This window comes from Pieris brassicae, chromosome 6, assembly GCF_905147105.1.
Source record: "Pieris brassicae chromosome 6, ilPieBrab1.1, whole genome shotgun sequence".
Lineage (NCBI taxonomy): Eukaryota > Metazoa > Arthropoda > Insecta > Lepidoptera > Pieridae > Pieris > Pieris brassicae.
The window spans coordinates 11,507,204-11,519,978 of NC_059670.1; the positions used below are offsets into that span (position 1 = coordinate 11,507,204).

The window sequence follows — 12,775 nt, forward strand, 5'->3', positions numbered from 1 at the left end:
TGACAAGTCGTCACACCTTAGGGTTATATTCAAAGTCGAGACCATAACTTCTATATGTCACATACACATACGGGAGTCACATGTGCCGACTAAATACGGTCAATAGATATCTATTACGAAACGTTTTCAGTGGAAGAAATTTAGTGTATTTTTGTCATTGTCTAATTTATTTTGATTGTAGTTTTATCTGCAGCTTCTTAATAAATAAAGCTAAATAGTTGTGAGAACTTTGATCAATTCTATACAGTAGCTTCGTAGCGCTGAGCGAAGTGAAATAAAAAGCTTACGTCTTGACATAGGAATTGAAAACCCTCGATACAAAGACGCAATTCATCTTGCATTTTCGAATACGAGTGTTTCATACAGAAATGTTTCTAGAATTTTCCACTGGAAAATAAATATTTAATCGTTTTTTTATTAATATAAATTTGTAATCAAAAGATTCAATTTATAATATTTAATGAATGATTATTTGCACTATACAAAAGTAGGTACTATAAGCTTTATAAACGCTCGCATATGACTTGAATAGTATAAACTATAAACCAATAAATATAGAATAACTTAGTATAAGATAATAATATAATATACTGTAGAATTGGATCTATTAATACACATTATCTTTTACGTTTTGAACCGATCCTTTGAATACGGCAACGGCCTATTTGCGGTTACTATTCTATTCGATATAACTTGTGTTATTAAATTTTTTTGTAGATCAAATATTTATTAGTACTTTTTAAACAAATAATGTTTAAATTACATTGATTAAACCTTAATTAAATTAATTAATATATATTCTTCAATAAGTAGCAAAGGAAATAGAATTACGCAAACATCTCATTACCGCTCTCTATACGAATCTATTCTAAAGAGACCTTAAAGTGCTATAAATTCATTCATTGATAGATATGATGTTAATCGTAGATATATGTTAATGTTAGCTAGTAAGAACTTGTTCAAAAATCCGTACAAACGTCAACAGCTATAAACTAACTTTATTTATCTCGCAAAGTACTTGTTAATGCTCAGCCGCCGGGAGGAAGGTGGCATGGTCTGGCTTCCTCTCGGCTCAACTTGTCGCACGATTTGTTGCTCGATTTATGATACCGCCCAATTTACAGTTCCATAACATAGATTATTCACCTTCCCGGCGAAACATTTTTGGTAAGGTTACATCGCAGACCAGTTAGTCAACTGATCGCCCGATAATTTCCCGGTCAAACGGGTGTATTAGGGAGAACGGGGAAACATTTATAGACAAAACTTGTTTACACTACTTAAAGAATTAAACCGTTTCATTCGATATTCATATTCAAATGGTTTTTTTAACATTTTAGTGATTAATTATATTAAATAAAAGTTACATAAATGTTTACTTAGCTTGTCATCATTCGAAATATTGTCATATGCGAACAATTAAGCAAGAATATTATATAACTAGTAATTGTATTGTTCGATTAACTTGTCCTAACTTTGTATTTAAATGAATGACTGAATGTGTAGTACATTTATTTAAGTAGTGCTTGAAGAAAAGTGATGAATGTTTGCAGCAAAGAATAAATATACCAAAGTTTGCAAATTAATTTACAATCATTACGTATAACAAAACCTAAAAGTGTAGTATTGTTTTCCAACTCAAAAGCAATTTAAAACTGGAACACGATCCTAATAAACAGCCTTACAAGTTATTAAACAAACTTATAATTTGAGCTTGCGGCCGTCGATAACAATGCAGCGAAGTTAGAAGGCAGCCAGGAAGGGGCGCGGCCGTCGCCAATCTTTCTGACATTGCAGTACAAAGTCGTACTTCTCAGTAAGAGCACCTCGCAAAACTTTGCCATAAGTAAACTCGCGAAATCTTTTCAACTAGCGGAAAACCTACCCGCTAAGGTCCCCGCTCCGCTAGACCGATCCGCTTACGCTTATGAGTCACTCCCGTTCCTCGATCGACAGACGTCTCCCTCCGGCAAACAAACGGACAAGTTTTAATGTTTTGCTCACAAAGTGTATGATTAAACGCGGAGAGCGGCGAAGAGAGTCGGCCGTAAGTTATTGATTTTCCCCGAGCGAACCCCTGTCGACTACGCGACTCGCGGCCCGCAAGCGAGTCTATCTTACTTTAAAACTTGTTTTTAAACATCCAAAAGTGTGGAAAAGAACTGAGAGTGACCGCCAGTCGATCATAAGAAGTGTGAAAAAAGTTTTCACCACACAAACTAACTGTTAGCAAGTTTTTTTCATGTGGATTGTTATGAGAAAAGTTAGTGATACCTGCGCAGAAGAGCTGCGGCCGGAGTGTTCCGCGCATCCCTCAACTTCACTTCGCTCTACGTTCCGAAGTTAACGCAAAGTTCCGCCATTTTGGAACATGCTCACAACCCACTTGTTTTATAAAGAAACTTTTTATTAATTCCTGTGGGCCGCGGAGTGTCAGTTAGATGTTTTAAGGTTATACTAAGAGAGGAAATTCGTTTCTTTGACTGAGAACTAGTGTTTTTTTATTGTTGTTGCCGTGTGTACGTTAAAAACGAGTGTTTTCAATAATTTGATGTATTGTTTTGAAGTGTATCACTTGTGACGTTTCCCGGATGATGCTCTTATGATTTGTGTTTACTTCTCCAAGCGGCAGGAACGCTGAAAACTCTAAAGGAGCATACTTATGGCACAGATACAGAGATGAGTGACAGGTATTACTCTTTTAATTCACTTTATTGTAGTATAATCACTTTTAAAAAAGTTGTGTTCATAAAAAGTTTTTATGTATGTTGCAAGTAGTTACCATAGCTAAGCGGAGACTACAAACAAGCAGGACTGTAGAGTTCCGATGAAACTACTTTAATATTAATGATATTTTATAAGCATTTGAGAGTTTCTTTGAAAGCATTTCACTTTATACCAGAAATTCTAAATTAACAGAATAATAAATCGATACACAATTTACAAACGCTACTTATTAAAATATTCAGATATTAATAAACCAAAATACCTTCCATCGCAAAAAGCCACTCAGTTCGAGGAAATTGTTATTCTGTATTTAGTTTTCAGCGAATTGATCAAAGAAAGCGTAAGCAGCGAATACAAACCTCCGTGGAGACTGCTTTAAAATAATATTTAAGAGGACGTGACCTTGTCTGTTCGGTGTGATATCTTATGTAATGATACTTCTCTCGTATTAATGTAAGTCTACTAGCCCGGTAAGAGGTAAATCTGCGGCATAATGTAATCTTATTACCGACACTTAGGTACTGTATATCTTTACTAAGCGAATCAGTAACGGTAGCGTTGTAGTTGTCATGCGAATTATTCTTAAGAAAGAAATTCATTCATATGAATGTCACTTAATTAAAAATCTGTTTATTGAAGCTGTAAAGAAGTCATTCCTGTAACCGGTTCAAGTCTCAGTCCATTGTAGAGCAGGAAAATCTTTCTACAGTCACGGCTCTCGATGGGATAACGCAAAACATGCTTAGATACCGAATGACCTAAGTTAACTTCGTCCTTCAAACAATAATTAACCCAATCCGAACTGTTATAAGTACAAACTCGCATAACACTCAAGAAAGCTATGAAACTTTGTTAAATAACTTTTCAGATAACTTCAACTCGGCGTATTTGAACAAAGTTGTAAGCGGAATACCGCCACGGGCTAATTCAATCTGTGCGCGCTTGTAATAAATGTTGTTTTCGCGTAATACCAATAGGGGAGTTAGTGTACTTTGGTAAGTTGAAAGTTGTGGACTTCGCGAAGCAAAACGGGAACTTTTGTAGAACATTTCAGTGTAGTTAGTACAATGTTATAATGGAAATAAGCACTTCAAAATGGCGCTGCCTGCAGCTGTGTTAATAAATGTATGAATCGATGGGACTCTGTCTACGAATAATAACTGTAAGTCTAGATGAGCGATAACTGCAAATGTTTTGTGTTTTCATTAAAGGTTTTGCAACAAGAATTAAATTATCAATTCGTCTGGAAAAACTGTATTTACTACAAAATGAAAGAACGCAATTCTGTTACTAACAAACAAGTCATCGAGTGAACAAGTTAGAGAATAATAGAAAAAACATAATAGTGGTTTCAATAAATTCATCTTAAGAAAACTTCGTAACTGAAGAGTATTTTAATAAATCTCGATGGCAGAGCTCAACTTTCTTTGAGATAGGATTAATAATTCCGACCTCTTCTCTCCGCTAAATTTTCCTTTAATGGAGAATTTTACAACTTTTACATTAAATCTGGATTAATGCTTAAAGTACTGCGAAGGCATTTGTAAGTTTTTGGAAATCATTAGAGAACTAACATTATAAACACAATGTGTATTATACTGAAGTTTTAAGTTTTATACTGAATATTACTATATATTAATTCAATAAAGAGCACTGTTGGTGGCTATAGCGTGCGACTCTCAACCGTAAGGTTCGATCCCGGTCTGTGCACATTTAACATTCGCTCAAACGTCTTTAGGAAACAGGCTTGCCTTAGACCCATAAAGTCGACGGCGTGTGTCAGGCACAGGAGGCTGATCACCTACTTGCCCATTAGACACAAATGATCATGAGACAGATACAAAAATCTGAGGGCCAGACCTGAAAAGGTTTTAGGGCCACTAATTTATTTTTTATATTAATTCAGCTTTCATCACTTTTAGTACTAAAATAATTAACCTACGAGTAATACACAAATATATGAAAACGCGTAAACTAAATATGACTCGACTATTCATACTCGTAGGGAATAAAAACCTAATACAAACCCATATTGAATTAATTCTGAATGCGAAGGTAATCTTTATACTACACGGTCGCCCTGAATTCACTAGATTCTGCATAACATGTAATGTGACAGACGAATAAAGTCTTATCTACATAAGTTATTCTATTAAATTTTCAACTTTACGTCGTGTTGGTAAAGCATAATTTCGGGTAAAGCTATTTGTATGAAATGGTTGAGACTGTCTTTATATTTGCTAGTTTTCTTTTACCTATTATGAACAATAAATGACCCTTGGAGAAGTATTGTTTATAAGGTTCTATACACTATATTAATAAATCCTTATACAATATTAATGCTAGATAACTTCAATTAAATATTCACCTGAAATTGACTTTCAAATTCTTGTGCGTTGTCCTTCGGTTGTTTACCAAACGTATTCACTGATATATATATATATTATAATATACATATACATGAAAATATGTACTAATTGTTATTATTTCACTTGGTGCGGCCTATAGACGCTAATCGTAACTCAAAGTATCGCTAACTCTTGTTGATACATTTTTGGCCCGTGGCTTACCGCGAAGCATCCTAAGCATCCCAAGCACAGCTTGTGTCATCCTTTCGTAGCAAGCGCGTAGCTCGCCTACGAATCGTGTCTTGTCTCTACGTATATTAGTATTAGTTTAATCTGACAATGTAGTTAAAGTTAAGTTTTTTATTTCCCATATATTTACGACTATCGGGCAGCATTAGTTACCTGTATGTAATTTGAGGTGCATATATTTAAATATGTTGTAAATGAAGTAATAAGTCGACGATGATAGACATACAAACTTATCTCAAACTTTTATTTTCAAAGTTTGTGCAGTTTCTTAACCTACTCAGTTCAGATAGCGTATGCAAATATTTATGAAAAAATAGATCGCTACAAATTCGTTTTGTATTGTAAAAAGCCCTCGTGTAAAGTAATCTTAACTCAATACAAAGCTCTATAAACAGACTTCAATTTTATTGGACGCGATTCATGAATAGGAAATAAGTTTCGTTCCGTCGAAATAGGGTCGAGAAGTACCTACTATGTTGGGTCAAAGAGAAGTTAATGGACGCTCTGAGAACATCTTACATAGTATTATATCTAGTTATAAATGTTTATCTGCGTCTAAAGTAGATCTAAAAATACACATGCACACTACTTACCTAGCTTATCAGACATACCAGATTGTGCATTTAGTCTGGAACTATTTAGTTTAGACGAGAAGAACAAAAATAAATAACAAACGTGTATAATTCTTAATGTATGTTTAAACGATTCTATAATATTATTCACAACGAGTGTGCGTCGTGATGACAATAGACGAAGCAATGAATAAATATACTTCGCCTCCGATGATAAACCAACTAATACAAACCCAAACCCAACAATTCTTATTTCTAAAAAAATAAGAAAGAAGAAATTTAAAAAAATCTGTATAAAAGCTTCATAAATATACTATACTATATAAAAAACATTGCTTCAAAAATTTGGAATATCAATGAAATTGTCAATTGATCAAACCTTTTCTGTGTCTCTACACCCCGTCTTAGGCATAGGCAAACAACGTTTATAAACCTACGATGTTTTCTGTCACCGTATGAGCAAGTTTGAATTATTAGTAACTGCAAAGAAAGATTTTACTGCTGAGAATGTAACAAGGATCCCCAGAGTCTGTTACTAGGGTAACATAGCTCAGCAGTAATAAAGACTTGAAAACTTGGAACATCGTCGTGTCTCAATAACAAGACTAAGCTTACACAATAATTCTCGATCGATTCAAGATATATTCAATAACTCATAACTCTGATAGTATTTATAGAGGATAAAGGAGGAGGAGTTGGCGATATTTTGGACAAGTGGCATTGATTTATTAATTTTCTTTGTTATTCGGACGACTTTCTGATCTTTTTAACATATTTCGAAGCCCCCGGGAATGTTGATGCTCTCTCGAGTGAAATTGCGTTGTTATTTTATTTACCTGTTAGAAAATTCTAATTGATTTTCAATAAAATGGCTGAGTTATTGTTAAGATATCATTTTGTGTTTTAATATAGAACTGAGGATATGTATTTGCTTTCGTGGTAAAGCAGTAAAAATGGTAAAGCAACATACCTACGACCCCTTCACTTACAATCTTAACTTTCAAATTTTCATCTCGATGAAAGCTATAAATTTTATGATATTATAAAATATCTTAATAATCTATCGCTTTTTAGATAACACATTTGTAGTTTGTTAGAATTCTGTTTTTAATGTAAAGCATTCTGTGTTTGCCTGTTTAAATTATATTGTTTTGTTTAGTGTATTCCTAGAAGGAAACATTCAATGTAAGGCCCATTAGCAAGCTTTTTTTTTTTAATTTTCACACTCCTCCGTCATTGGAACAATCATTCGTACAATCTATTGATTCGCTTTGTCGTGTCTTTACACTGAAAAACAATACATACTCGGGGTATATTATTTATATATGTAATCCTTTTGTTTATGATGCCGTGATAGGTTTTTGCAAATTATTTTCATACTTTATTATTATTGTGTTACACTTTATATAGAAATCTCTAAAATGTGTATGTCCAATTGGTGGTATTAGTTATCAGGTATTTCAATAAACTTATAATACGATAAATAATAATTAATAATTTTTTTCGCGCGTAATTTAGTGAGCAAAGTTACTTTAAAACATCGAATTTGGACGCTGAAGTAAACAACAAGTTTTAATGAAACAGCGCGTAGATTATTGGGGCCACGAAACGAGTGGTTAAATACTATAAGCAGATTTAACATACCTCGCTTTGTTTCGCCATAATTTCCGCCAAATCAAACCAGACACACACACATAACTATAACACCGTTTATATTTAAGTAAAAATTAAATCTTACCGCCTCATTCCTATAAACTTGTCTATTTGCACTGTTTAATACAAAAAAATAACTCTCTCTTTTCATCACAGCGTAAACACAATTTGACAGAAAGATAGAACTTAAGTTAAACCAGTTTAAATAAGGCTATAATAATATGATAGTAATATAGTCATATGATTTTGTATTTGTCAGTATGTCACGCACCGGGCGGCAAGGCTACTCGATACGCCACCTGCTACAGCTACCAAACGCCGCCCGCAGCTCTCCTGGACCCAACCCGCCCACGCCCAGCGCCAAGGTAAGTAATAATAAATAACTCTACAAATAACTATTTATTGTACTCTAACTAAATCATTAATTTAATTGAAACGAGATTACTTTCCTACTCTAAGGGTTTCCCGGAAATTACATACGAGTTAATAAGAATTATATTTTAATGTTCAATTTATTTACTGAGCGAAATGTTTATTTTCTAATACATTCGTTTTATATTTAATTCAAAAATATCATGAACATAATAAAGAGGAACAATGTTATTTGGGTATCTAAGGAATATACAAAAAAATGTCCAGCCATAAGCTGAGCAGCTTGTAAGTTATAATTACTGTTAGTAGTACAAAGCTCATTGTTGCATTAGTCTTTGTCTCAAACCTCGTTCCATTGTCTCGACAATTTAACAGTTTACCCCAAATATTTATTCTCTAGATATCTACAGTATCAGAATATATAACTAATACGCATCTTAACTACCAAACTGGCCTTATTTTACCAGTAGTTAGAGTGTTGGGAAACTTTTCAGCGTATTTTACCGTGGATTAAATATACAGGTTCTTTTGGAAGACGAAAATTCTTTCCATAATACACGAAGTCCATGTAGACAGATTATCTATAATTTATAATTATTTAAGTCGAAATAAATAACGTAGCGGACGTGTTCATTATTTATAATAATAGTAAGTTTCCACTAATAGTAAGATCCTGCTACAAGAAGTACTAGTATGAAGTTCCTACAAATACTTGTGCATTATTAATATACTCAAACGTAACCTGAGCTGCTTTTCGTGGAACCGACTGTAATCTGAAGATGAGGCGCTTCTGAGAAATTTAATTTGTTGTGCATTTTCATTCAGACATTATGTTGTAGTTAATTAACAATCGTACAGTGAGTGCAAATGTCGTGAGGAAATCGCTAAGTCTCGACTTATCCTGATTTATAACTCCTTTACGTCCAGGTACGACTTTGACAAACCGGAGTCATATTGATACTTAAACCCAAAAATAGATGTTTTGTGCACTGAGCAGAGTGCATGAGTTGAGTCCCACATACATCTAACGTATGGTGCCTGGAGTGTTAAATATATTCCTATTCTTCATTTTTATTTTATAAATATGCAAAAAACTAATTTTGTTTAAGATTAATTCAGTAATATTTTCTGATATATTAATTTGAAACTTTTAAGTTAAAACATTTCTTTAACTTCGAAAAAGTTTGCGTTATAATATCAAATTAGCGGAAAGATTCGAACGTGTTTTAATTAAATTTTTACATATTACAAATATATGAGGTTGTGACTCGTCGATTCTCCATTATGTGATTTACTCATCCTCTCAGTGTCGAGCAGCGCCACTAGAACCGCACCGAACGAAAAACTATTTCCTAAAATACAGTATTTAAATGTTCTTGTTTTTGGGTATTTCACATAATAATCATTTATCAAATGTTCTGTTGACATATAAATAATCATATAGATAAATGAAAAATATAATATAACCATTAAACTTTCCATTGTTAAAATTTAATTTAATGAGAACATTTATTCCAACCGTTGTACATCGAAATAACCAGGGCTATCTCCCTTCTTACATATTCTCCGAGAGGGCGCTGTAATTTGTAGTTCTCAAATTCTTACAAAGATGGCGTTGAACACAATTGAATCAACGATCCTATTTTATTAAGTATATTATTACAAACAATTACACATATACTGGTAATACAAATGACCGAAAACACAATTTCTTTAAACGTAAAGTTAGTAATAAAGTAAAATAAATAATAAAATATATATATTGTAAATCCGAATAATAATAATGTAGTTCATAAAATGTACCGATGAAACAATACTATATGACCGTAATAGATACTGATTTTTACAAATTTTGTTAAGTGCTTAATAATAATAAAAAAAAATTATTCAAGACAAATAGGTTGTGACAAAGTTCATATATCGCTAGTTATTTTAATTTTCAAACAAAGGAGTCTCTGTGTGAAAAATAAAATAATTTTAAAATGTTTGGCCCCTGTGGCAGTGTACCTTTAACGCATAGCATTTCACCAGGAAAGCACCAGCTCTGGGGTCACCGGTAGTAGCAGGCGCAAACTTACATATTTTACTAAGTTTTAATATATTGTTATTGTTGAAATAAATTGTTGTGTAATTATTTGTGCTACACATCATTATTACGTTACGCAGCAGTGCTTATGTCTCGTAGCTCTTACACGGTATATTTTATATTAATATCCTTTTAAAGAGAACACATAATGTTAGTTAGTCCTCAAAATCATAATACTTAGAAGTACCAAAGTATATAAATGTGTATTCTGTGTAAAAGTAGGACTTAAAAAAACGCCATCAAATGAACCCCTTTATTCACAAAATCAGTTTTGCTAACGTTGGTTAGTCATAGCAATGGTCCCCTTTATCGCATTCTTCCTGAAACTATTCGTATTGGCCTTTTAGTATTTATTTACAAAGCGAAATCTACTATTTATTTGTCGGACGATTGCTTTGATCCTGCAATGACCTGCTGCTAACATATTATTGACCTACCATTAAGGGACCGATACATAAACTTGTGGATATTCTAAAAATGTACTTATACTGCACATTAAAAAAATACTACTAATTGGTTATTTCTGTTTTGCCAGGGAATCAATATTTTTAGTCATAGTCATTATTTTTTTGTAAACAAATAACTATACTTTTCTAAAGAAACGCGAACAGACCCACTAAACTACGAAATGTATTACCAGGTTCATTTACGACTTATTAAAGGACGCATAGGGTACTGGGCTACCATTTAACATTCACCTAAATGTAAAACTTGCCAAAATCTAGCCTAAATGTGTGTAAAGAAGATAAGTTATAAATCTATAAATTCAGTTACCCATATAGGAATGGGTTATCCACACAATTATTTACTGAATAGTCAGAAAAGGGTTTCTTTTCACGGATTGCTGATGCCCTGTTGAGCAAACCCCTTGTCCAGACCTCGTTTTGTCTACATTCATACATTCTACTTTGCTTTGGGGTAAAATGTTTGGGTTTTACATGTCCTTAGTGTATGCGAGGAGAAAATAACTGCTACGTTATAATACCTCACTTAATAAAATATTTAGTAATCAAATTTAGTAATTATATCCCAAAATACATTTTGTTTCTCAATTTTTGTATATAGCTTAAAGTTTTGTTGTATTATTTCTGTCTACCGATATTACGACAAAAATTACAACTTATGTACTAATAAGATAATTTTTTGAAGGAACATTATAAATTAAATTAAGCGAACGCTATCTTCGTGCTAGTAATTATGATTACTTAGTTCATTTTTAATCAAACTTACCCCGTTAATACCGATAATTCGTATTCAAATATAGGCTGTCTCTCTAAAAATGTAGTTTTATAATTTTATTATTATTATGTTCAATTAAGTATTGTTAGTCTGAATAACGATTTTTAATATATATTTAAGATTTTACTGTGTTTTCTACTAATTAATATTTTAACGAATACCTTTAACTAAAAGTAGAAAATAATGTATAATTAAAACATAAAGAATGAGTTAACCGTAATCTAGTATTAAGGGGAGGAAAAATCGAGGAAAGGAAAATTTTGTGGCAATAAATTTCTAGTTAATCCGCTAAGTGTTAAGTGATTAAGCACTCAACGGGTGGTCCGGTCTCTTACACACCGATTTGTTCAACACTTACACACACCAAACATAGTGATGTTGTTTACTGTTCGATAATGCTGAAATTCCCTGATTTATAATATTAATAGTTTAGTAAGTGACAAGCACAAACAATTATTTTTAAGTAATATAAAATATTTTTCAAGGTTTCTTGGTGGTCCATTTGAAAATTAACATATTGTTTTTGTACATTTTGCTGATTTATAAAGGGATAAATGATAAATGTATTCATAAATGTAATTATAATTTCATACCCGATGATAATATGTTATATTTTAAGGAAATAACGTTTTATATATACTGAAAATCTGTGTAATTATAACTGCGATTACATCTTATCGATATAATGACGTCGCCCTAAAGACTTAAACCGAAGCGGTAATATTTCTTTTCGACAAGCGGACCTTTCGCCTTGGTAATTTACTGACCAAACGAACGTACAGAATTGAAATTATCACAACTAATTGTTATTTACTAACACGCGTATATTTGTATGCCTTAATTGAAATTCCTTATCCAAATAAATTTTCACTCAAACTGTAGGTATGATCATACTCTTGGGTTTTTGAAGGTAACGTATTATTGAAGAAAGTGCCAATATACTCTAATTACATAATTTATGAAATGTAAGATATTACATTTGTTATACATATTATGTTGTAGGTGGGTTGCAAGATATTTTAACTACACACGAAGGATGTTTTACTCTCATTAATTTTTTAAAGAAAATTTTATTTTTACGTGTTTAATAATTAAATTTGGCATATTAATAGTGATGATATAATTTTATTTCACCATTTATCCAATATACAATAAACCAATCTCACAAAACACTACACGAATGCTATGAGCGTACAAATGCGATAGAATTAAGAAAACTAGACAATTACAATGATATAACGTGTCCCAATAACTCACGATACACCACTTTACTGCTTTATTGTTCCCCAAAGCGCACTTCGACGTAAAAGCCTGCACGGCATCGGTGATTGCCTATAATAGGACTTTGTTTAGTGGTGAGATTTCGTTGGGAAATTTGTTGTAAGTTCAATTCTGTTCCGTTAAAGTATTTGCCAAGAGTTTTACCACTCTCACTTAAACAAGATCATATCAAAGAGGACTTTGTGCCGCATCGTATGTCATAGTATATGTATATCAATACCAAAATTAATTGTATTAACACATTACTA

At 32.5% G+C, this 12,775-nt stretch overlaps 1 protein-coding gene across 1 annotated transcript in view; it reads left to right on the plus strand.

Moving 5' to 3' along the window:
* The first annotated feature begins 2,432 nt into the window (after nucleotides 1–2,432).
* Nucleotides 2,433–12,775, plus strand: part of LOC123711397 (myelin transcription factor 1-like protein) — a 149,530-nt gene continuing 139,187 nt past the window's right edge. The window contains exons 1-2 of the mRNA XM_045663968.1: nucleotides 2,433–2,690; nucleotides 7,809–7,914. Of these exons, the coding sequence (XP_045519924.1) occupies nucleotides 2,680–2,690; nucleotides 7,809–7,914 (117 nt within the window). The 5' untranslated portion in view covers nucleotides 2,433–2,679. The remainder of the gene's footprint in view (nucleotides 2,691–7,808; nucleotides 7,915–12,775) is intronic.